Below are 27,472 nucleotides of genomic sequence, written 5' to 3' on the forward strand. Positions count from 1 at the left end.
TGTAAAGTAACTAAGTACATTTACTCAGGTACTGCACTTGAGTACAATGTTGAGGTATTTTTTACTTTACTGGAGTACTTCCAATGTTCATGCTTTTATTTCTACTCCACTACATCTTAGAGGTAAATATTATACTTTTACTCCACTACAATAATTTAAAAACGAGTTACTAGTTACTTTGTAGATTTTGATTATTATTACAAAACATACATTCACAATGTGTCGCGATGCGACACATTGTGAATTCTAGTATTGATACTTTTACTTAAACATGTGTACTTTTTCCACCACTGCCCTGCGGCATGGAGGAGAGTAGAGGTAATGTCATTACTTCCTGTAGAGTAGAAGTATTGTCCTTACTTCCTATAGAGTAGAAGTAATGTCAGGAGTCCCTGCAGCGTGATGGCCAGTCTGTTCACTCATGAACATGTGTTCTACTGTAGGGCCTGGAGGAACAGTGCTGTGCTAATAAACAATGACCTCTATGTTTCTATAGGTGCTACTGTACACCGCTCGTCTCTCTCTCTCTCTCTCTCTCTCTCTCTCTCTCTCTCTCTCTCTCTCTCTCTCTCTCTCTCTCTCTCTCTCTCTGTGTGTTTATACTGTACACCGCTCGTCTCTCTCTGTGTGTTATATATACTGCAACCTTATAATCTCAGTGAAACAGACCTGAGCTACAACTTACATTTCACAATTGACCCATTAAAAACGGAAACGCATCCGTGTAAACCACATTATTTTATACTTTGGTTATTCAAAAATTGCAGATATACAAACTCCTAGCGCGGTACCGAGTGCCATGCTACGAGCTTGTAGATCTGCTATTTAATTATGTTTTAATCTTGAAAATGGGTGCAAAATCAATATTTTGTATAGGTTTTACTCAAATCTGTGCTTCTGGGGATTCTACAAATGTCTTCTAAATCCTAACAATCACAAAAGTGTGTTGCTATAATCAGTGCTTTTCACACTTTTTCATGTGAAGAACCACCCAAAATGCTATGTATTTGGCCTTGGACCCCCATCTCCAAATATTTCGATCCAGGTCCTTGGGGGGGGGGGGGGGGGGGGGGGGTTCTATGGGGTCCCCAGTAAAATGTGATGTGATGCTGTTAATATAGCATCACAATCATTTTAGCCACTTGATCCATTTATACGTTGGCTATTCAAAAACAGCAGATGTACAAGCTCACAGCTGCGAGCTTGTACATCTGCTGTTTCTGAACAAAAAATGTCTAGAAGATTTTGAATTATGTTTGATATGTTTAACACAAATCTTCTCTTCTGGGGGTCTGCGGCCTTTTCAAAAAGGTTGCATCGCATAATATGCACATAGCATCGCATAATATGCGCATTGCATTCCTAAAAGAGTCTCCTTGGTATCTCCTACCGGAACTGCTGACTACCGCTCCGCTGGTTATCAAATTATTGGCTTAGGAATGTGACAAAAAAACTAAAACAATTCCATGAATTCAAGTCTCCATGGGGTGACAAAATCGTTAGAAAAAAAAATTATTTTTTGCGTGAACTATCCCTTTAAGTGCTAAGGGGTGGAGTCTGAAGAGAGCTTGTAGATCTGCAGTTTCTTTGGCAAATATTACCCCCAGAATATGGATGCTGGGGTTGCAGTGGCTATAAGCGGTGGAAGAGGTAGCCTACTCACAGTTTTTTGTTTTATTTTTTAACTTAAGAAAGAGGAGCAACACCACAATGTATAAGTAAAACGCCTTTATTCAAAATTGACTTGAGTATTTACAAATGTATTGGCAAAAAAATACTTACAGTATCAAAAACTAAAAGTACTTAAAAGTAGTTAACTTTTCAGAATTTGTCACGCTTTTTTCCAAAATTGCTGTTTTTTAATTGCCAAAGTAAAAAAATAGGACCTAATTGGTTCATATCTGTTTTGTATTTATAATCTAAATATGCAAAGTATCTAGCTAAAGATGCCAACTAATTGTAGTGTAGTAAAACAAACAATATTTCCCTCTGTGATTTAGTAGAGTAAATGATAAAAAAATAAATAATAATAATCAAAATACTCAAGTAAAGCAAATGTAACTCAAAATTTTACCTAAGTACAGTACTGGAGTCAATGTACTTAGTTATTTCCACCTCTGACTGAAGGTCGTTGACAACAGTCACAGTTGGCCAGAACCCAAATGTAAATGTTGAGACGTCCTGACAAGGTCACAGATCAGTGTAAATAGAGGGTTGAGTTTGGACAGCGTGGAAAAACGTTTGGTTCGCCGTTCCGGCTTGTATATTGACATTGTCATTGTTTTTGTCCTCTGTCTCCGTCTCTGCCTCTGTCTCCATCTCTCTCCTTCTTCTATTCTCCTTCTACAGCGCTGCCACCCAGGTGTGGAATAGTCTGACCCCACCCCTCAAAAAAATGCAGTTCGCTAGGTTCCTTTAAAACAGCCCTGAAAATTCACCGTTCAGGAGGCCAAAGGGAGAGGTAGTACCACTTCTCCCTTAGAAAGACGACCCCCCCCCCTCCCTTCCTTTGACTCCCCGCCTTGTTTTTTTCAGACTCTGTACATATGTTTTTTTTTCTGTATTTTGTGATGATATTGAACTGTTGGTGCTACTTTATATGTTTATGAATTGAATACCACCTCAATGGAGATTTTTTTGGACGGACCTTTTAGACCAGGGGTCTTCAACAGGGGGTCCGGGACCCGTAGGGGGTCCTCAGAGTTACTACAGGGGGTCCGCCAAATCTTTGTGGGATATGATTTTTTTTTTTTTTACCTTAACCACTTGAACCCTAGCATCCCTTTTTTTGAGGAGAACTTTAGCCAAAAATAGCAGATCTACAAGCTCACAATGCCTCGCGCTGCGAGGCGTTGTGAGGCTCACAACGCCTCGCGCTGCGAGGCGTTGTGAGCTTGTAGATCGGCTATTTTTGGCAAAGAGGTGTAGGTGTAGAGGGGGAAAAAACAGTACCAAGTAAACTAAAAAGTTGAATCTGAAACTAAATTTAATACAATATAGAGTAGGGGGTCCCTGCTTCATCTCTCTCTCAGCGAGGGGGTCCTTGGCCTGAAAAGGTTGAAGACCCCTGTTTTAGACACAGTGTTTTAACTGTACTGGTGCTGTTTGTTTTTTTGTTTTTTTACATTTCTGCCTAATGAAATATTCAATCAATCAAAAACTCTCTCTCTCTCTCTCTCTCTCTCTCTCTCTCTCTCTCTCTCTCTCTCTCTCTCTCGCTCTCTCTCAGGCACCATGGAAACGGCGATGAGGCAGCCAGCGTTGTTCCTGTTGTTGCTGCTGTGTTGCTGGACACAGTGGGATCCGACGGAAGCCAGCGCGGGGAAGGGCAAGAAGGGCAAAAAAGTTGTGTGTCCATCGTAAGTAACAGTAGACTACTTTATGAGTGTGATAGTCATCACTATGTCACTTGTTATCTAGTCCACTGGCGCCTACTACTGGTTGCACAACCAGCATGAACAACCCCCCTGGCATGAATGCATTTCATTATGTCTGTCTGTCTGTCTTTCTTTCTTTCATTCAAATGTGAAAATGTTAAAGAGAGAGAGAGAGAGAGAGAGAGAGAGAGAGAGAGAGAGAGAGGCGGTAGTTTTAGGTCGCGCCGGCCACTGGTTAATTACGGTAATCGCCTTTGTTCCTCTTCTTGTGGCTGCTGGCCCATTAGCCTGGGAAGCAAAGCTTTTCGGGTCTATGATCCGGTCGGGAGCGGAAGTAGCCCTACGTCAACAGGCGCACCATCCGCGTCATCAGGCGGCCGGAACTGCAAAGTCCGGAAAGACTTCACCCCAAAATAGGTCCGTCCTAATAAAATCCTTGATGCGGCGTAGTTTTGCTTATTTTTTAAATATAAATGTGAGTGTACTTTCCGGAGACTATTTAGCGTCTGTATTATCCCACAGGGAAATTCTATTCCATTTAAATAGGAATTGGGGAACCAAAACAAAGCGGCACCGCAAAACCGGATCGCGACACGGATTTCTGTAGGCGTGGCCTAGACCGGATCACACAGGTTTTTAGTAACGCATACCAGGCTTTCCTCCGAGGTGGAAAGACTGGTGACGCGAGGTTACTGGCCCACGTAATAAATATAACTCATGTCATTGGCCCACTGGGCTTGTCTCTCATCTGAAATGGCCAATCCTTGAGTAGCACCGGCCCACATCAGAGCAGAGAGACGTCACATTGGCCCCACTGGCTTGTCTATCATCTGAATACCGGGCCTATAGTGGCCCAATCACCGGCTACAGTGGGCGTGGCCCGGGAGTTCCACCCAATCATATTACAGCTGATCTACAAGCCCATAACGCGCAGTGGTGGTAAAAGTACTCAAATTCTTTACTTTAAAGTAAAGGTACCAATACTACAATTTAAAAATACAAGTAAAAGTCTAGAATTCAAAATTTATTTTCAAATAGCCTATGTATAAAATAGGGTTAAAGTGGTTAATGTATGTTTCATTATATCATAATTTATATCTGAGAAGTAGTCTAAAGTAACTAAAGTGTTCAAATAAATGTAGTGGAGTAAAAGTACAATATTTGTCTCTGAGATGTAGTGGAGTAGAAGTAAAATAATTGGAAATCGGAAATACTCAAGTAAAGTACAAACACCTCAAAATTCTACTCAAGTACAGTGCTTGAGTAAATGTACTTAGTTACTTTCCACCACTGATAACGCGTCGCTGACTTGACGTGTTATGCGTATGTAGATCTTCTATGTTTAGCACGCGACACGACATGAGTCTTTGAGCAGAGAGAGGGGTAGAGTCTTTGAGCAGAGAGCATTCGGCACACTTGTAGAGAGGACAGTTTACCATGTGAAGGAAGGAAGGTGATGTTGATGTGGTAAGCAAACACAACAGAAAGACTGTATGACTTTCTTACCCGACATCATTAAGCATGGATAACTTTTTAAGCACTAACTAGCGACGCATGATTGCATCACGTTGTGAATGTAGGCTGCCAATCAAAGTTAAAAAATGCTTTCTATCACAAAAGAGTTCAGAATGGTTGCTTAGCTATCTGAAGAATGTTACACTGCAAACTGCATGTTAGTGTGTTGAGTTATCTAGTACAGTGGTGGAAATTGTGTACTTAAGTAAAAGTATCAATATTGCAATGTAGAAATCCTCCATTTCACAAAATATATATATTTTGAAAATAGCAGATCTACAAGCTCAAGTTCACAATGCGTCACATTGCGACGCAGTGTGAGCTTTTAGATCGGCTATCATTTTCAATTGGCCAATATATATATATACAGATGTGCCACTTCAAAACTTCACATGTCCTGCCATCGCCAAGACAGTAAATTTTCAGGGGATTCCCAGGGCAATAAGAGGGACAAAGAAGGGCATTTAAAATGCTGAATTATTTTGATGATCACTGCTTTTATGATGCTAATTAATTTGAGCAACTCTTCAAATCACCTTTCGCCTCATAATGAGTCTGACACCTTCTCAACACATATTCTTTTGTTCTCATGCATATGGGTGTCTGTTGAAGGGAAAAACGGGGGGGTTTAGTGACAACTTATTTTCAGGGGCAAAACAGTGCAATTTTAAGGGCAGAACAGGGAGGAAAACATGCCTTTTCAGGCCACTTTCAGGGAAAGAACAGTAACGTGTGAAGTTTTGAAGTGGCACATCTGTATATAGGAATGAACTGGTTAGTGTATGTTTTGTAATTATTAAAATCTACAAAGTAACTAGTAACTCAAGTTTTCAAATAATTGTAGTGTAGTAAAAGTACATTATTTGCCTCTGAGATGTAGTGGAGTAGAAGTAAAAGTACTGAAAATTGGATATACTCCAATAAAGTAAGTACAGTACTTGAGTACAGTAAATGTAATTAGTTACTTTACACCACTGCTAAAGTATGGCAATAATAATAATCAAATACTATCCTATCGTATTTTTTACTTAAGTTATATGATTATGTCATGCAAAAGTTTCAGTGAAAGTGTTATTGTTTACTGAACTCTCAAAATGTTCACAGGGTCATACATAGTTGTTATTAAAAACATTGAATGACTTCACTATGTATAAGTTAAGAATGGCCTATCCTCATAGCCTATAGTTCTAGCCTATATAAGGTACATTCTCAGATCATTAATAACCAACCCTTGTTTTCTATACTTTAGCTGACGCTGAAGTTCTGATTGCATGCAGACTCTTTTTTCAATGTAATCATCATACTTCACCCATTCATAATAGTCCTACTACTACTACTACTGCTTCTTTTTTATTTCCTATTTTATTTCCTATTCTATGCACAATGCTCGACTCCTCTTGCACATTTGATTGAGCACTGCTGCTATTGATTATAGTGATTGTATATTCTGCACATTACCTGCACATGTTTAAGCTGCTACTAAATTGTAAGTTATTGTACCCAAAACCTAACTCTTCTTTCCATCATCTCCGGTATTTTATCATTATTGTATATTTGTCATTGTATATTCTTAGTATAAATACAAATATATCGCTCATCGGTTAGTATTTGGGACCTCGGCCTTAAGGGCCTCTTCATCTGAGATGCCCAGGCTGAATTAGGGGCCCAGCACGTCCATGAGTGTGTGTGTGAGTGAGTGAGAGAGAGAGAGAGAGAGAGAGTGAGAGAGTGTGTGACACTGGTGTTGCCAGGTTTTTGATTAACAAGGAAAATCTGCTTGTTAAGCGATGCATTTGCGCATAACAGTATTCATAGACCCGATTGCTTATTGCTCTCTCGCATAAATGGCAACACTAGCTTCACCTCATCGGGGAGAACAACGTGTGGATTTATGATGAGACAGACAAATGTAATTAGGATAGCATGTTATCAACTGGAAATGGTGAATTTAGGAGATGTTTGGACGTTGAAGGGACATCTATGGTGAGTACAGAATGTATCAATGAATGCAGAATTGGCCGCCGTGCCGTTTGTATGTAGTTGAATAAAAGTACAAAAGAATACACTTTACTCACAGTATCAAAAGCAAAAGCACTCATTATGCAGAATGTCCCATTTGAAGTTTTCAAATGTATAAACATCTTTTGAAAATAGCAGATCTACAAACTGGGGTTCTCCTTCCATTCCGACATCTCGCCACTCCGACTAGTGGCTTCCGCGTGCGGTTAGGGTTAGGGTTAGGGTTAGGTATAGGGTTCGTCAACGTCGGAAAGGCAACATGTCGGAAAGGCGAAATGCACCCCTACAAACTCTGTGAGCTTGTAGAACTCTGTGCGAGACTCATGCACGCACGCTCTGTGTGCTCCTCTACCAATATACAAAGCCAGGCACGCCTGATCTAGTCTGTAGAGTTCACTATGTTACCTGTTATCTAGTCTGTAGCATTCACTGTGTTACCTGTTATCTAGTCTGTAGCAGTCTGTAGCATTCACTGTGTTATCTAGTCTGTAGAGTTCACTATGTTACCTGTTATCTAGTCTGTAGCATTCACTGTGTTACCTGTTATCTAGTCTGTAGCAGTCTGTAGCATTCACTGTGTTATCTAGTCTGTAGAGTTCACTATGTTACCTGTTATCTAGTCTGTAGAGTTCACTATGTTACCTGTTATCTAGTCTGTAGAGTTCACTATGTTACCTGTTATCTAGTCTGTAGCATTCACTGTGTTACCTGTTATCTAGTCTGTCGAGTTCACTATGTTACCTGTTGTCTAGTCTGTAGAGTTCACTGTGTTACCTGTTATCTAGTCTGTAGAGTTCACTATGTTACCTGTTATCTAGTCTGTAGAGTTCACTATGTTACCTGTTGTCTAGTCTGTAGAGTTCACTGTGTTACCTGTTATCTAGTCTGTAGAGTTCACTATGTTACCTGTTATCTAGTCTGTAGAGTTCACTATGTTACCTGTTATCTAGTCTGTAGCATTCACGGTGTTACCTGCTATAGTCTGTAGCATTCACGGTGTTACCTGCTATAGTCTGTAGCATTCACGGTGTTACCTGCTATAGTCTGTAGTATTGTAGTATTATTGTTCAGTCTACTGTCTAGTGTGCAGTCTCCATTGTTCAGTCTCCAGTGTAGTGCGTAGTCTCCTTTGCATAGTGCTGTGGAAGGGAGCCCGGCGCAGGGAGACAGCAGAGCGAAAACCTCATTTATAATACCCCCATGTGCCCGGTGTGACTAAATATAAATGAGCTCCGAGGGCAGACGGAGGTAGATGATACAGTGTGTGTCACTAGGCTCACAGCCTCTGTCTGTGCTCGACGTGTACACAGCGAGTCCCAGGTCACCCGTTCATCCATAGGCTATATTGTTTAGTCGGGCAGAAACCTTGCATCTCCGAGTTTAACATGTTTATGTTTTTTTTTTTTTTTTGACATACAAGGTTTCCACCCATCACCGACAATACATTACATTATATATGAGACAATAAAGAGACAGTCTTGCAGGTGAAAGACCATTGGGATTTCAACAATATAGCCTCAAGCGACAATAAGAGGGTGTAATCCCATTGAAGGATCTTACCTGTGTTATTACCCATCATATTCGTTGCTGTCGGGCAGAAATCTCGTATCTCCATATTTCAACTTTTTGCGTTTTTTTTGGTGAATTAACTCATTGAGGGCCATTCACGTGTTTTACCGCTATGGTGCAACGTGCCAATCACGTGTTTCACGTGTTTTTGAAAAAAATGGGGAAAAAAATGTATCATGTATCAATATATCATTATCTGAAGATTTGCAGCTCCATCCACTCCTTGTTTACCTTATTACTGAAAAGGGCTGTATCTCGCTTCCTAAGCATTTTGTTTTACTTTGAAAAAAATAAAATAGAAAAAAATTGCACTGTCCAGAAATAGCCAGAAATAATTCTGGCACTCCGTGAGTTAACGCCCCACTTCAATATCACACAGATGTAGCAAAAATTGCCAAACTTCAGGCGCACGTTGCGACACGTTGGGATAAAGGATAATTCCTTTCAACAGGTCGTTCATGAAAGTCCTTGCGGTCTTGTTTCCAATGAGAACCTGTGAGCAATTAGGGGTTAAGAGTCTTGCTCAGGGACAAATTTCATTTCATCGACACATATGCTGGCCTGGCCGGGAATCGAACCTGGGGCAACCAGGGCCTCTGGCTCCCTAGGCGGGCTCACTAACCACTCAGTTATGGCCGTCCCTATATTTTGCTATTTTTGGAACATTCAGTGAAACATTAACCACTTTAGCCCTATGTTATACCTTGGCTATTTGAAAATAGGCGATCTACAAGCTTTTCTATGATCTACGAGCTTGTAGATCTGCTATTTTCAAACATTTGAGTACTTTTACTTTAGGTACTTTAAGTACATTTTGATACCAATACTTTGGTGCTTTTACTCAAGTGCATTTTTTAAATTCCAGACTTTTACTTGAGTAACAGAGTACTTCTTACATTGCAGTATTGATACTTTTACTTAAGTAAAACATTTGGGTACTTTTTCCACCGCAGGTTCTTTCTTCCATTTCCTGAAAAGTAACGCCTTTTGGACATAGAAGGTTTCTATCTGACTGCAACGACATGAACATGGACCATCTTTCTATTAATATGTTTCTGCCCTGCTATAGCCTGAGGGGCCGGATGATCACCTGAGTTATATTTAGTAGCGTGTGGGTGTCATGCACCACACAATACAGATTCAACACGCTCACTGTGTGCATTGCAACGCAACACATTGTGAGCTTGTAGATCTGCTGTTTCCGGTTTGCTAAAACGGGCGTGCAACTACTACTTGTATAAATCAGAGGTATAGGCAGTGGAGGAAAAAGTACTCAAATGTTTCAATTAAATATGTACTTGAGTAAAAATACCAAAGTATTGGCATCAAAATGTATTTAAAGTACCAAAAGTAAAAGTGCTAAAATGTTTGAAAATAGCAGATCTACAAGCTCACAACGCGCCGCGATGCGACGCGTTGTGAGCTTGTAGATCTGCTATTTTCAAAAAGCCTAGGTATAAAATAGGGCTAAAGTGGTTAATGTGTGTTTTATAATGTAATAATTTATATCTGCAAAGTAACTAGTAACTAAAGTTTTCAAATAATTGTTGTGGAGTAAAAGTACAATATTTGCCTCTGAGATGTAGTAGAGTAGAAGTAAAAGTATAGACAATTGGAAATACTCCAGTAAAGTGAAAGTACCTCAAAATTGTACTTAAGTACAGTACTTGAGTAAATGTACATAGTTACATTACACCACTGGGTATACACTTATCCACGGAGCGCTGCCCTGCGCGCAGCCATTGCTGTGATGTCAACGCTCCGCGGACGCGACACCGCAGCAATGGCCGCCTACAGGCAGCTACAGGCAGTGCGTCTATGGATTCGTCTAGGACAGCTGTGTCTGTCCGTCTAAAGGGCCATTCATACCAAGCATGATGTCCTCACTGATACAATCTGTAAACAGACAACAGTGGCACCAAGCCAGTGGTGGGAAGTAACTAAGTACATGTACTTAAGTTTGAGGTGTTTATTTCTTTACTTGAGTATTTCCAAAAGGGATTTTTATACATTTTTATAAATTTCGATAGTACATTTGGAATGTCCAACTTGTATTTGTAACAGACTATTTCTAAAATAGGGTATTGGTACTTTTACTTGAGTAAAAAGTACTTGCATCACAGCCCACACACAGAGAGACAGAGAGAGAGAGAGAGAGAGAGAGAGAGAGAGAGAGAGAGACCTCTGTGACAGTGGTGCTGTAAGATACATGCAATAGGTTGCATAATGTTGCTGTCTGGCAGAAACCAGCTTTCTCCATTTTTCCCACTTTTTTACTTTGTATAAATCAGTTCTATTGAACACACTTTACGTCTTTTTTCCATCATTGATTAGAATGACGAAGTCTCCACATGAATGGTCAAAAACCTCCTAACTCCAATAGGCTCTATGCACAGCAGCCATATTATCGCTTCCTTCACAGGTGTTACCAATGATACTAATGAAGGCTCTGTTCCATTTAGTGTGGCACAGTAGTTCTCAGATTTTTGGATTTCAGATTTCCACGACCCCCATTACACACCCGTAAAGGGCCATTTGGGAGTGTTTCCAGTCAGCCAACATGCACAATACCAGCACCCTGACTCCGTCTGACCAGAATGGAACAGAGCCTTCATTAGTATCATTGGTAACACCTGTGAATGTCTTACAATATGGCTGCTCTGCATAGAGCCTATTGAGCTGTGTTGGGTAAAGTGATGATAATATAAGGACACATTCAGGTAACAATGTATAAAGTCGCTAGCCTGGTAAACCCTCCCTCCGGAAATCTCATTTCCATTTGATTCCAGGAGTGAGTCTGGCCTGATTGCCCATTGTGGGAGTTTCTAGCGGAATTACCAACTTACCGAGCCAATCAGCGTCCTCGATCATTGTTTTGTGATTGACAGCGGGGGTAGGCCAATCAGGTGGAACCAGAGTGGTTCACACGTCATCAATCAATACACCTTTCATACAAGCTGCTCATTAACATCAAAGACAAACCAATTACTCCTGGTGATAATCACTGCAGCCTAAAGTGGCTTAATTGGACATCAGAGGGCCACTTGGACATCAAAGCTACATTACTCCCGCCCAGCTCCAGCCCACAGCCAAATTGCCCATATAGGTCTGCAGGCCAGACTCACTCCTGAAATAAAATACAATTGAGATTTCTGGAGGGAGGGTTTACCAGGCTATAAAGTCACCATACTATAAAGAAAACATCACATGGATGCGGACGTATCATCAGCGTTGTAGCCTGGGGTCGACGGGTGTTTCGGGTCTCGCAACAACATGCACCCTCGCCCAGGTGACCCAGCCAGGGTTGATCAAGCCCCCGACTTACGTCCCAGTAGCTACCCACGGTCAGTCCTCTTAGGGCAAGACAGGGCCACTCAGTCCGCTTCTCCGGAACTACTCTGCCGGGACTCTGGGAGGCTCTGGCACATGGAGGAACTGGGCTCTGTGGAAGGCCTCCTGTATAATAGGCTATTTATGATTATGATCATGTGTGGCCTACAACGACAAGCCCTAAATAAGGATGACAGAGTGAATGTACTGTACTATACTGTAGTGGTCAAGGTCATGTATACTATTTGTGAAAATGCAATAAGGTGATAGATCATGCATTCTCTGAAATTAATTTCCTCACAGCTTTGTTCTTTATTGTTGAATATAGCTGGTTTCTAGTTGTCAGCAGTGGTGGAAAAAAGTACTCAAATGTTTTACTTAAGTAAAAGTATCGATACGGCAATGTAGAAGTACTCTGTTACAAGTAAAAGTACTTGAGTAAAAGTACAAAAGTATTGGTATCAAAATGTACTTAAAGTACCAAAAGTAAAAGTACTAAAATGAAATACTCCAGTAATGTAAGTATCTCAATTTTGAACTTAAGTTGCAGTACTTGAGTAAATGTACTTAGTTACCGGTTGTCAAGTACAGTTAGATACACTCCCCCCCCCCCCCCCCCCCCTGTAGCAGGGTTGGTGCATATTGGTAAAAAACAAAGTCACTGTTAGAGACTTTATGCAAATTGGATACAGTCTTACATAACAGGCTTAAACAGCATTTTGTATTCCAGATCAGTTAATCCGAGGGAACAGTGTCACCAAGTCACCTAGCGTGCCTTTTCTGGTCACATTAGGCAAACATTTGGTTGAAAACAGGCAAGTATTTATAAAATAAATAGGTGAACACTCAGTGAGACTATAGGCAATATTCAATGAAAATCACAGATCTGCAAACTTTGTGTGTCAAGGTGACACATTGTGAGCTTGTAGATCTACTATTTATGCTATGTGACGTACAACAAATGATGTGGGTTTAGAGTGGTTAATTGGATTAACGGAGTTAATTAAGGGAGTTAAGGGTTAATTAAGGGAGTCTTAGCATACAAGCTAATAGGGCATAGCAGTGGCGGACATTTTCTGGTTCGTCTAAAAAAAAGCCAATGCATTTTCCCTATAGAGATTTCCAAAAAATATTTTTTATCAATTATTTTAAGCCCAGAATCAAGCCATCCAGGGTCCTGGTGAATCATATCCATAAGACATTTGATAATATGTGTAGAAAAAAAGATTGAAAACCATAAAACAAAGGGTATTTATTAAATATAGTATATCATATAATTAATATTAAAAACAGATTTTTCACAGGATCAAATGTGTTATGGTCATGATTCACCAGGACCCTGGATGGCTTGATTCTAGGTTAAAAAATAATTTATATAAATGTTTTTTGGGGAAATTTTTGTGGAACCAGAACATTGCCCCCACTGCTATTCCCTTTATGGCTGACCATCATGGTGTTTGGCATACATGCACAGATGCTCTGGGGCCTTTATAAAATTGCAAGAATATTTTAATGTAAAGGATAAACCCAACACAATCATGTTTTTTTGTTTTCTTATCGTCAGCATAAAATTCTAAAACATGGCCAGGTCTTATAGCTCATATCCCGTAAGCCTGTAAGTAGAATGTCATTGTTGAGTAAAAACCTCTTAAAGCCTGTGTGATTAGAACAAGTCCCAGAGCTGAACTGGTTGCTGTGGTCGCAGCGTGTAATCCATCACTGTGATGCATCGGGGCGTTGCAATTCATCCAGGAACTGCTCAATGCATGGACAGGATGTGGGGCTGTGGTGGATTCCACTGGTGGAGAGTAACTAAGTACATTTACTTAAGTACCGTACTTAAGTGCAGTGTTGAGGTATTTGTGCTTTACCCGAGTATTTCCCATGTTCAGTACTTTTACTTCTACTCCACTCCATCTCAGAGGCAAATATTGTAATTAGTTACTTTGTAGATTTTGATTATTATTACAAAACATACATTAACCACTTCAGCCCTATATACATTTCGGCCATTTGAAAATAGCCAATCTACAAGCTCACAATGCGTCACTTCGTGACTCATTGTGAGCTTGTAGATCTGCTATTTTCAAAAGATTTCAAATACATGGTGTAACTCGTGAAATGGGACATTCTGCATAATGAGTACTTTCTACTTTTGGTACTTTAATTACCGATACTTGTGTACTTTTACTCAAGTAAATGTTGAATTCCATACGTTTACTTGTAACAGAGTATTTCTACATCGCAGTATTGATGCTTTTACTTACAGTAAGTAAAAAAATTGAGTACTTTTCCCACTGCTGTGCTTACATTGTGAAAGATCCTGCCGTTGCCTTTGAATCATGTGCATGTCAGGATCCACACGGGGTCAGTGCAGGGGTGTCATTTGGGGTCTCAGGGGATGGTAATTGCCACCCCCTATAGCAGGGGTGGGCAACTTTAATGATGGAGAGGGCCACTATATTTCCACACCCACTCCAGGGGGCCACATTGCGTCATCGTTGCTGTCGGGCAGAAACCTCATATCTCCACATTTTAACTTTTTTCGTAAATGAATGCTGTTCTGGTATGTCACACAAAAGTAGCGAAAATAGCTGATCCACAAGCTCAAAATGTGTTGCATTGCGTTTTGAGCTTGTAGATCTGCTATTTTTGCTATTTTTGAATTGGAATCCTGAATTTCAAATGCATTTAGTTATACTTAAAGTTAACTTCATGGACTTAAAGGAGAGTTCCGGTCATTTTAGGTTATATGTTTGATGTGTCGCTAATCACTCACCAACATACAAAGGAACGTTGAATATTTCCAGATCTGCCCCTGATGCTGGTTGCTTGTTACTCTCACAGAACCTGGCGTGTGCCAGATTTTGTGAGAGAAACAAGCAACCAGCGTCATGTCGTTCTGCACGAACGGTAGCTCCTGCGGGACATTCAGCGCATGTTTGAGTATCATGAGACTCTACGATGAGTAGTAGTAGAAAAAACAACAACTTTACATCGGTTAATATAGACGATTTTCACTCTTACACACGTCTCCCATTATCCCACTGCAAGGGGTCTGCAGAATGGACAACAGGGGCAGATCTGGAAATATTCAACGTTCCTTTGTATGTTGGTGAGTGATTAGCGACACATCAAACATACAACCTAAAATGACCGGCACTCTCCTTTAAATACAATTACATTGTACATAAAAAGTCATTAAACTAATAATATAGACTGAAGTAATTAAAGCGGGTCATGTTTGCATGTTTGGAATTGTAACAGCTGAAATCAATAATAATATATCAGTAGTTCGATATTAACCTGCATTAAGTGAAGGTGAGGGCCGCATGTGGCCCCCGGGCCACCAGTTGCCCATGTATGCCCTATTGAGTACCGAAGTCCTGACGTCACTCCCACTACCCCTGGGTCACGGGCCTCACGGCGGGAATTTTTGTATTGGATGTCCCATAGGGCAGTGGTCCTCAACATGTGGAGAGATGACAGTATAGTGACAATTTAAGGACTTTTAAGACCGTTTTATTCCTATCATTGGCCAAATTGTCAAACAGTATGAGAAAGAGGCAAAATCAATGAAAATTGCTAATCTACAAGCTGGTTTAGCAAGGCGTTGTGAGCTTGTAGATCGGCTAATTTCACAATATGTATCTGTGAACGGAGTCAAAGTAAAGTGCTTGTCAGTGTGGGGGGTCCACAGTTCAAATATGATTATTTTGGGTGGTCCCCATGTTCAAAAATGATTATTTTGTCAGTTCAAATATAATTATTTTGGGGGGGCCCATGTTCAAATATAATTATTTTTGGGGGTCCCCATTTCAAATATGACTATTTTGGCCGGTCCCCATGTTCAAATATGATTATTTTGGCGGGTCCCCATGTTCAAATATGATTATTTTGGCGGGTCCTCATGTTCAAATATGATTATTTTGGCGGGTCCCCATGTTCAAATATGATTATTTTGGCGGATCCTCGTGTTCAAATATGATTATTTTGGCGGGTCCCCATGTTCAAATATGATTATTTTGGGGGGTCCCCATGTTCAAATATGATTATTCTGGGGGGTCGCGGCCTGAAAAGGTTGAGAACCACTGTCATAGGGGAATCTTAGATTGTGTCCTATAAGAACTGTATTCTAAAAATAAACAAACCACCCCGACGATGTTGGTACAGTATGTGACTTTGATGACGTCTGTGTTTGGACAGAAAAAGAAAAAAAGTCATACCCTTTGGATAAATGAGATTTTTTTTTCATCGTCAGTTGATGCGTCAGCTGATCTGTTTATTTCTGGAACACATTACTTATGTGACCCGAGGGGATAGCAACCTCTAGCGGCAGCGATGTCATACTTCGCCTGCCAGCCATGGACGCGTACACATGTTGGATAGTTTTTTTATAATCGTTTTATATAAGACATGTTCTCTATCATCCGAAGCTTTCCGCCTCCGTCCACTTCCTGTTTATTGGTTTCCTGGTAACCCTTTGTATCTTGAGTTCATTTGTTTTTCCCTGGATTCGGCGAGACACAGTGGTTTCAACGTGCTCTATCAAAGGAAGCGATGTTCCGGTTAAATTTTTACCAGGTGCTCGAAGAGCGCCGGGTCTACAGACAAGCTGGGACATAGTCCGACACCTAAGTGACACCTAACCTAAGTGTCATTGGCTGTCCTGGCTGTCCTTCACTCCTTTAAGCCAATGGCGACACGAATGGGGAGCCGGCTCGCCCCCGCAGTAACCGTGCTCCGCTCCGCCCCCTCATTCACACTGTGCAAGTTTTACTGCAGCCTCAGGCAGGAGGGTTAGCCTAAATGCTAGCGTGCTTCATTAGACCTATAGTTTGGCTATTAAGTTATTATTTGGCCATGTTCACACTGACTTCAATCTTCGCTATTGTTGGGAAGATCCGTGTGGTGTCAAAAAATGTTGCCACCACTTATATAAAAAAAACATTATAGCGTTTATTGTCGCAGATTCAATGTTGCCAGGTTTGGCGAGAGAAACAAGCAATCCGAAAAACAAGTAATCAGGTCTATGAAAACAATCACACACACACACACACACACACACACACACACACACACACACACACACACACACACACACACACACACACACACACACACACACACACACACACACACACACACACACACACACACACACACACACACACACACACACACACACACACACACACACACACACAGAGCACCTGGTAGGATATGACTTCAAGTCATTACGGGGCCAGAGCTCTGCTCTGGACACGTATTGTTATTCGCATTATTCTGTCACTTCTTCTTCTTCTTCTTCTTCTGCCGCTTTTCGCAGTTCTGGCTGAACCGTGCAGTCGGTTTTTACGAAACTCGGCCATATGGTAGATGGTCATGAAAAACGATCAAAAAATAATTCTCACAATCTTTCGTCCAAAGGTGGCGCTATAGCACTCAATTGAAAATGCCAACTTTGAACAGGTACAACTCATGCCCTGTTTGACCTACAGCCATGAAACTTGGATACACATATGCGTCTCCTCATGCTGAACAACTTTCACACTCTGACTTTTGACCTCTGACCTTTAGATCTCCCACCATTTTGAATTATATGAAAAACAGTCATTGGCTCCTAACTTCTGCATTTTTTCACTTATGGAAAATCCGTTGGAAATTTTTGTAGAAAATGGTCCAAAGTTCAAGTGTGAAACGTTTCGTGCAGATTGCTCAAAAATCCCAGGAGGAGATAGATTTTAACTATTACAGTTTTATGAAAATTATTCATCTGTGCCTAAAACATACATGCAGACTCACATTTCTTTGAAACTTTGCAGAAATGTACAGGGTCATTCCAAATATCACTGAAACCAATCTTACTCCAATTGGCCAAAAGGGGGCGCTATAGCAATTTTTTGAAAAGGCAGACTTTAAACAGGCATAAGTCATGCCTCGTTTGGCCGAAAGTCGTGAAACTTGCTTACACATGTGCCTTGACTCATGAGGAACACACGTATCGATTTGACCATTAAGCTCCGCCCTTAGATTTTCCGCAATTTTGAGCAGTTTGAAAAATACTTGTTTTTGCCAGTTCTGGCTTAACCGTGCATACGCTTTTTACGAAACTCGGCCATATGGTAGATGCTCATGAAAAACTACCAAGAAATAATTCTCACACTCATTAGTCAAAGGGTGGCGCTATAGCACTCAATTGAAAGTGCCAACTTTGAACAGGTACAACTCATGCCCTGTTTGACCTACAACCATGAAACTTCGATACACACATGCGTCTCTTCATGCCCGACAACTTTCGTGGTCTGACTTTTGACCTCTGACCTTTAGATCGCCCACCATTTTGAATTATATGAAAAACAGTCATTGGCTCCTAACTTCTGCATTTTTTCACTTATGGAAAATCCGTTGGAAATTTTTGTAGGCAGTGGTCCAAAGTTCATGTGTAAAATGTTTCGTGCAGATTGCTCAAAAATCCCAGGAGGAGATAGATTTTAACTATTACAGTTTTATGAAAATTATTCATCTGTGCCTAAAACATTCATGCAGACTCACATTTCTTTGAAACTTGGCAGAAATGTACAGGGTCATTCCAAATATCACTGAAACCAATCTCACTCCAATTGGCCAAAAGGGGGCGCTATAGCAATTTTTTGAAAAGGCATACTTTAAACAGGCATAAGTCATGCCTCGTTTGGCCGAAAGTCGTGAAACTTGCTTACACATGTGCCTTGACTCATGAGGAACACATCTATCGCTTTGACCAGTAAGCTCCGCCCTTAGATTGTCCGCAATTTTGAGCAGTTTGAAAAACACTTAAACCCAGGATTTTTCAGCTATTTGCGTGAAACTGTATCATCTGTGTGATCTCCTTTTTCACAGTTACTTATCGGTTGGGCCAATGGCGTCTCCCTTAAATGAAGGCCTCACAATCTCAGGGTCGCCAGTTCAAGCCTCACTTGATGCAGACTTAATTTAAGTTGAATTGCAAACAACATGACTGTATCATTGAATACATGTGCAACTGTTAAAGGTAATGATGAAATGCTTCTTGGAGAGAGTATGTTTTTTTAATGTATGACAAACTTCATTGTGAAAATAACCGATCTACAATCTCAAAACTTTTCAGATAGCAACATGTTTCTGAGCTTGTAGATCGGCTGCTTTCACTGGTTCACTTTTATCTTCAACAGATGACCTCAGCCTGGACAAAGCTATAGCCCTATAGGTAATGTCTCAGCCTGTGAATCCAAAGGTCGAGAGTTTGATTCCTGTCAATGGCAATAGGTTGAGATGTTAATGGGTGAGGTTTTTCACCTAGGATTGCCCCCCTGCGTCCTATATATGACCACCTCAGCTGGGTTGGGCTGAAAAGAATATTCGCCTGTTGGAATCATTTGCTTTGTCTCAATTTCAATCTATTCCCTTTCCATGTCTTATTGTGCTATTATTACGGGGCCAGAGCTCAGCTCTGGACCTGTTTTGTTATTGGCAGTATTCTGTCACTTCTTCTGCCACTTTTCGCAGTTCTGGCTGAACCGTGCAGTCGCTTTTTACGAAACTCGGCCATATGGTAGATGGTCATGAAAAACGATCAAGAAATAATTCTCACAATCTTTCGTCCAAAGGTGGCGCTATAGCACTCAATTGAAAATGGCAACTTTGAACAGGTACAACTCATGCCCTGTTTGACCTAGAGCCATGAAACTTGAATACACATATGCGTCTCCTCATGCTGAACAACTTTCACCCTCTGACTTTTGACCTCTGACCTTTAGATCTCCCACCATTTTGCATTATATGAAAAACAGTCATTGGCTCCTAACTTCTGCATTTTTTCACTTATGGAAAATCCGTTGGAAATTTTTGTATGCAGAGGTCCAAAGTTCAAGTGCTAAACGTTTCGTGCAGATTGCTCAAAAATCCCAGGAGGAGATAGATTTTAACTATTACAGTTTTATGAAAATTATTCATCTGTGCCTAAAACATACATGCAGACTCACATTTCTTTGAAACTTTGCAGAAATGTACAGGGTCATTCCAAATATCACTGAAACCAATCTTACTCCAATTGGCCAAAAGGGGGCGCTATAGCAATTTTTTGAAAAGGCAGACTTTAAACAGGCATAAGTCATGCCTCGTTTGGCCGAAAGTCGTGAAACTTGCTTACACATGTGCCTTGACTCATGAGGAACACATCTATCGCTTTGACCAGTAAGTGCCGCCCTTAGATTGTCCGCAATTTTGAACAGTTTGAAAAACACTTAAACCCAGGATTTTTCAGCTATTTGTGTGAAACTGTATCATCTGTCTGATCTCCTTTTTCACAGTTACTTGTCTGTTGGGCCAATGGTGTCTCCCTTAAATGAATGCCTCACAATCTCAAGGTTGCCAGTTCAAGCCTCACTTGATGCAGACTTAATTTAAGTTGAATTGCAAACAACATGACTGTATCAATGAATACATATGCAAATGGTAAAGATAACCTGAAATGCTTATTTGAGAGTACGTTTTTTCAACGTATGACATACTTCATTCTGAAAATAGCTGATCTACAATCTCACAACTTTTCATGGTTTGTGAGCTTGTAGATCGGCTACTTTCACTAGTTTTGGTTCTGAGGAGATGTACAATTTCTTCATTGGTAAATGGTTTGTGAACGAGTGATCTTAGTGTTAGTGAAACAGGGGCTTGGTTCATGAAAGAAGGCAAGAGTTTATGATCTTCAACAGACAATATCAGCCTGGACAAAGCTATAGCACTATAGGTAGTGTTGCAGCCTATTAGTCTGAAGGTTGAGAGTTCGAATCCTGTTAATGGCAGTAGGTTGAGATGTCCAATCAAACCATTATGTTTCCATCTCTCTCTCTCATCAATCTATTGTTTCCATGTCACTCTCTCTCTCTTCAATCTATTCCGTTTCCATGTCTCTCTCTCTCTCTCTCTCTATTCACTGGCCCCGTATTATCGCTGCTTGCAGCTATATTACGAATTGTTTTTCGCTCCCTCTCAATTCAAGGCTATTCTTAGTTCTGGCTGAACCGTACATACGCTTTTTACGAAACTCGGCCATATGGCAGATGGTCATGAAAAACGATAAAAAAATTATTCTCACAATCTTTCGTCAAAAGGTGGCGCTATAGCACTCAATTGAAAATGCCAACTTTGAACAGGTACAACTCATGCCCTGTTTGACCTACAACCATGAAACTTCGATACACACATGCGTCTCTTCATGCCCGACAACTTTTGTGATCTGACTTTTGACCTCTGACCTTTAGATCGCCCACCATTTTGAATTATATGTAAAACAGTCATTGGCTCCTAACTTCTGCATTTTTTCACTTATGGAAAATCCGTTGGAAATTTTTGTAGGCAGTGGTCCAAAGTTCAAGTGTTAAACGTTTCGTGCAGATTGCTCAAAAATCCCAGGAGGAGATAGATTTTAACTATTACAGTTTTATGAAAATTATTCATCTGTGCCTAAAACATACATGCAGACTCACATTTCTTTGAAACTTTGCAGAAATGTACAGGGTCATTCCAAATATCACTGAAACCAATCTCACTCCAATTGGCCAAAAGGGGGCGCTATAGCAATTTTTTGAAAAGGCAGACTTTAAACAGGCATAAGTCATGCCTCGTTTGGCCGAAAGTCGTGAAATTTGCTTACACATGTGCCTTGACTCATGAGGAACATACGTATCGATTTGACCATTAAGCTCCGCCCTTAGATTGTCCGCAATTTTGAGCAGTTTGAAAAACACTTAAACCCAGGATTTTTCAGCTATTTGCGTGAAACTGTATCATCTGTCTGATCTCCTTTTTCACAGGTACTTGTCTGTTGGGCCAATGGCGTCTCCCTTAAATGAATGCCTCACAATCTCAAGGTCGCCAGTTCAAGCCTCACTTGATGCAGACTTAATTTAAGTTGAATTGCCAACAACATGACTGTATCAATGAATACATGTGCAAATGGTAAAGATAACCTGAAATGCTTATTTGAGAGTACGTTTTTTCAACGTATGACATACTTCATTCTGAAAATAGCTGATCTACAATCTCACAACTTTTCATTGTTTGTGAGCTTGTAGATCGGCTACTTTCACTAGTTTTGGTTCTGAGGAGATGTACAATTTCTTCATTGGTAAATGGTTTGTGAACGAGTGATCTTAGTGTTAGTGAAACAGGGGCTTGCAGGTTCATGAAAGAAGGCAATAGTTTATGATCTTCAACAGACAATATCAGCCTGGACAAAGCTATAGCACTATAGGTAGTGTTGCAGCCTATTAGTCTGAAGGTTGAGAGTTCGAATCCTGTTAATGGCAGTAGGTTGAGATGTCCAATCAAACCATTATGTTTCCATCTCTCTCTCTCATCAATCTATTGTTTCCATGTCACTCTCTCTCTCTCTTCAATCTATTCCGTTTCCATGTCTCTCTCTCTCTCTATTCACTGGCCCCGTATTATCGCTGCTTGCAGCTATATTTTCTTTCTTGTTTTCTCTCTGCACGACGAACAGTGATCCCCTTTGTGTTTACCAACCGTCTGAAAAGCGATCATAATGTATATAAATATTCTGTGACCAGTTGGGGAGGTGAGAAAGACGTGCATTTTTGACAAAAGACGCTGTTTTCAGTGTGCCTGCGACAAGGAAAGTTACCTCACAGGTGAAAATGGTTTCCTCTGGTGATCGGCCATGGACACTGTTTGTGTTTTACACAGGATCCGACAATGGATCATTACGGATCTACAGTTTTTGTCGACCAGTTCAAAAGGTTATAAAACACGAAAATCTCTGGCAGTGGGTGAGTTTATTATACTCCGTATGTACTCTGGCAGAGAAATAGTTAAGTACAGTACTTAAGTAAATGTACTTAGTTACTTTCCGCCACTGGTTCACATTCAACCTCATCTCCATCTCAATACATGCCCATCCATCTAGGCTGCACGTGACGTGACACATGTTGTGGATTTTCTTGTCTGCAAACATACGTGTATTAACCAAACCTATAGGCATTTTCCCAAGGTGTCAGAATGAGTAACAAGCAGGACTCAAAAGCAGACGAGTGTAACCGGTGTAGTCTGTATTTCTGCGTTGTGTTGATGAATGGACTAGACGGAACCCAGAACTGTCTTTGGAGACAATCTCCATTTATTCTGACAAGAAATAACATACAACACGTCTCCAGGTTAGTTTGGTTTGTAGTGCAAGAACTCCTCTCTCGTTCCAACACGGAAATACACAAGGCCAAAATGATATTGATAATATAATACAACATACCTGACAAGAAACAACATACAACACGTCTCCAGGTTAGTTCGGTTTGTAGTGCAAGAACTCCTCTCTAAACAAAGCCAAACAAACACTGTATAAATTGTTTGCAAGTACAATTCCCATTTTGTTATACAGAGAAAACAACAAAAGACACCCGCCTCGTTCCAACACGGAAATACACAAGGCAGAGGTGGAGGTGTGGCAGGGCATTTATACGGGGGGACAGAAGGAGAAGACTAAAGGAGCTGTGACCACTAATGCACTATGTATTCTTATACACATGAACCATGGAGAATAGGCTCTATGCACAGCAGCCATAGTATCACTTCCTTCACAGGTGTTACCAATGATACTAATGAAGGCTCTGTTCCATTTAGTGTAGCACAGTGGTTTCCACGACCCCCATAACTCGTTAAGGGGCCATTTGGAAGTCCATGAGGGTCCCTGGACCCCAACTTTAGACCCTCTGGTGTAACAGAGTGTTTCCAGTGGGCCAACATGCACAATATCAGCACCCTGACTCTGTTTGACCAGAATGGAACAGAGCCTTCATTAGTATCATTGTTAACACCTGTGAATGTCTTCATAATATGGCTGCTGTGAATAGAGCCTATTAATTCAGGTAGAAGCACTTCTTTGTATCACATTTTGTGTAATTATATAACACTTATTAACACTGTTACACGAGCAAGGCAGGAATGTTCAAGTCAAAAGGTTTATTTAACAACCAAATTTTCCAAAAGCAGGCATAGAGAACAGGTGGGAATCAAGCACTATCACCAAGTCACATGACAAAGTTCTACGGACCAACAAGAACACATGGAAACAGAGGGCTTAACCCTTTAAGACCAGGAAATTATCTGTCATTTTAGATTTGAACCACTTTAGCCATTATCTTATACTTTGGCTATTTAAAAAAAAGATTGTGATTCTTTTAGCAAATCTTTGAATATAAATATATATTTTAAAAAGCGTTTTTAACTCAAATCTTTGCTTCTGGGTATTCTAATGTCTTTTAAATCTAACAGTTTTTAAAAAAAAATGATGTTGCTATTATCAGTGGTTCTCATATGTTGTTCCACGGACCACCCAGAAGCAAAGATTTTTTTTTAAATCGCTTTAAAAAATATATGTATTCAAAGATTTTCACAAAGTTTCTTTCTTTCTAAAAACTAAGATACAGAAAAACCCCAAGGCAACAAACTACACAGAACCAGAAGACCAACACCAAACAGAGCAGGAATACTTAAGTAAAAGACTCCAAAAACTAATGAACACAGACAAAGTCCAAGGGCTGTTATATTTTTTTCCCGATTCTTTTTTAGGATTTAGATCAGGTCTTAATGGGTTATAGCGCCTCAGGTAGTTTGCATCGAGTTGATTTTGTTGCTGTCGGGCAGAAACCTCCATAACTCCATGTTCTAACTTTTTGGGGCTTTTTTTCCTCCGTTAATTAACGCAAATCAAAAGTAGCAGCTTGTAGATCTGCTTTTCTTAATTTGAATCCTAAAAAAGTTTTGGAGATACGAGACACTCCACCCGACAGAGACGATTCAGGCCTTGTGTTTTCTCTGAGCAGCGACATGCCCCCAGAGGACATGGCCAAGGTCCCCGACAACTCCACCTCCAACATCATCCAACGTCTGATGATGACGTACGACGCTCGGATAAGACCCAACTTTAAAGGTAAGAACACCATGCAACAACTCTGGAGGTAGGACTGTCACACTGTCACAGACCGTTGTTTCCCCCCATTAGCCTCTCTAGATAACCAGTAGTTGGTTGCACTCGGTTGCGTAATGTCTTGGGTTTGTGGTGATGCTGTGTGTTAACGTGACAGAGAGAGAGTGCAATATACACACAGTGAGACCTATAGTCTTAGAGAGAGAGAGAGAGAGAGAGAGAGAGAGAGAGAGAGAGAGAGAGAGAGAGAGAGAGAGAGAGAGAGAGAGAGAGAGAGAGAGAGAGAGAGAGAGAGAGAGATATGGGGGGGTCGAGGGGGAGGGGGAGGGAGGGAGAGATATATAGAGATAGATACAAAGAGAGAGAGAGAGAGAGAGAGAGGTGGGAATGAGGGATTGAGAGAGAGAGAGGGGGGGGGTTGGATGGATGATGGATGGATGGATGGATGGATGGATGGATGAGAGGGATGGATGAGATAGATAGAGAGGCAGAGGGAGGGAGAGAGGGGGATCGAGAGAGAGAGAGGGAGGGAGAGAGATACAAAGGGAGAAAGAGAGAGGGGGGAGCGAGGCATAGAGAGAGAGATTGATGGATGAGAGACAGAGGGGGATCGAGGGAGAGAGGGGGAGGGATGGAGAGAGAGAGAGAGAGAGAGAGAGCAGGAGGTGTGTGTGTGCTTGATTTACTGGGCTTGACGCGCTGCAAGCTACGATACGACCATATGTCCCGCACTGGAACCACTTTCCAAGCAGAAAACCCACACACACACACACGTGCGCACGTGCGCACGCACGCACGCGCGCACGCACACACACACACACACACACACACACACACACACACACACACACACACACACACACACACACACACACACACACACACACACACACACACTACTATTAGTATAGTAACTGGGTTTGATTTCCAGTAATGTCTCATTGCACCTCCTCATAACACAGCTATTTATGAACAAATGCAACCATTTGGCACACAATATTGTTTCAGAGATATTTCATCAGCTTCCGTCATGCCAGCGGAGTATAGGTAGAGGTGGTGTGTCATACAGGAATAACAGAACTGCCAATCACTATTGAGTATTCTACAGATGTTTTTCCGTGAGTGTATGCGTGCGTGTGCGCGCGTGTGTGTGTGTGTGTGTGTGTGTGCGTGCGTGCGTGCGTGCGTGCGCGCACACGTGTGTGTGTGTGTGTGTGTGTGTGTGTGTGTGCGTGCATGCGCGTGCCTTCATGGCCCAAAGAAGTCATTAAATACCAACCTCTCCCACATACCGTCTCAGAGCTAGGCTATATGGCATAGCAGCGGCGGCCATTGTGTGGTGCCACAGATAGAAACCCCATTCATTTTTTCCCCAAAGAGATTTCCGAACATGTTTATATACATTATTTTAAGCCTGGAACCAAGCCATCCAGGGTCCTAGTGAATCATGACCATAAAACATTTGATTCTGTATTTATTAAATACCCATTTCATAGCTTGTATAGATCAGCAATTTATTTATTTTCTAAATGTTTCAACATGGAAACTGTCGATTAGGACCATTATGACCATTACACAATATAATTGTGATTGTCTCAAATAATTAACCCATTGAGACCTGAAGCCGATTCTACATGTCTCCTAAATCTCAACAGCATTCTGAAAAACGCATGTTTCTATATCAGTGGTGCTTAATCTTTTTCATGTCAAGGACCCCCAAAATTATATGTATTTGGCCGCGGACCCCCATCAAAATATTTTGTTCCAGGCCCCCTGATGTGGCCCCCTGGACCCCCTGGGTCCAGGGGGCCACATCAGGGGGCCGGGGGTCACAGGCATGTGGCCCCCCCTGAACGTTGCCTGTGCCAAGTTTGGTGCGTATTGGAGCAACAGCGCACCGCCTGTGGCTCCTGGTGTGACCGTTGTCATGGCACAATGGTCCACACGTGGTCCCTGGTCTGGCTATTCTGATGGTAGTCCCCTGAACAACGTTTGTGCCAAGTTTGGTGCGGATTACAGCAATGTTGTACTTCGTCAGCAGTGGTGGAAAAAGTACTCAAAGTGTTTACTTAAGTAAAAGTATAAATACTGCAATGTAGAACTACTCCGTTACAAGTAAAAGTCCGGAACTCAAAATGTACTTGAGTAAAAGTACAAAAGTATTGGTATAGAAATGTACTCAAAGTACCAAAAGTAAAAGTAGTCATTATGCAGAATGTCCCATTTTAAGTTTTCAAATGTATACACATCTTTTGAAAATAGCAGATCTACAAGCTCCCAATGCATCACATCGCGACACATTGTGAGCTTGTAGATCTGCTATTTTCAAATGGACAAAATGTATATAGGGCTGAAGTGGTTAATGTGTGTTTTCTGATAATAATCAAAATCTACAAAGTAACTGGTAACTAATAATTTTAGTGGAGCAAAAGTACAATATTTGCCTCTGAAATGTAGTGGAGTAGAAGTAAAAGTATTGGAAATTTGGAATACTCAAGTACTTAGTACTTATACCCCAGAATTGTACTTAAGTAAGGTACTTGAGTAAATGTACTTAGTTACTTTACAACTGAAGTAACTATGGCTGCTGTCCATGGTTCTGAAGTAACTCTAGCTGCTGTCCATGGTTCTGAAGTAACTCTAGCTGATGTCCATGGTTCTGAAGTAACTCTAGCTGCTGTCCATGGTTCTGAAGTAACTC

General features: G+C 41.0%; 1 protein-coding gene across 1 annotated transcript in view; it reads left to right on the top strand.

Annotated features, from left to right (window-relative positions):
* Window positions 1–3,234: 3,234 nt before the first annotated feature.
* Window positions 3,235–27,472, top strand: part of LOC311034604 (glycine receptor subunit beta-like) — a gene marked incomplete at both ends in the record, with an annotated part of 52,858 nt that continues 28,620 nt past the window's right edge. The window contains 2 exons of the mRNA XM_084042492.1: window positions 3,235–3,359; window positions 24,668–24,774. Coding sequence (XP_083898618.1) covers window positions 3,235–3,359; window positions 24,668–24,774 — 232 coding nt within the window. The remainder of the gene's footprint in view (window positions 3,360–24,667; window positions 24,775–27,472) is intronic.

This window comes from Gymnoscopelus microlampas (assembly GCF_963454915.1).
Source record: "Gymnoscopelus microlampas genome assembly, chromosome: 2".
In the NCBI taxonomy this organism is placed as follows: domain Eukaryota; kingdom Metazoa; phylum Chordata; class Actinopteri; order Myctophiformes; family Myctophidae; genus Gymnoscopelus; species Gymnoscopelus microlampas.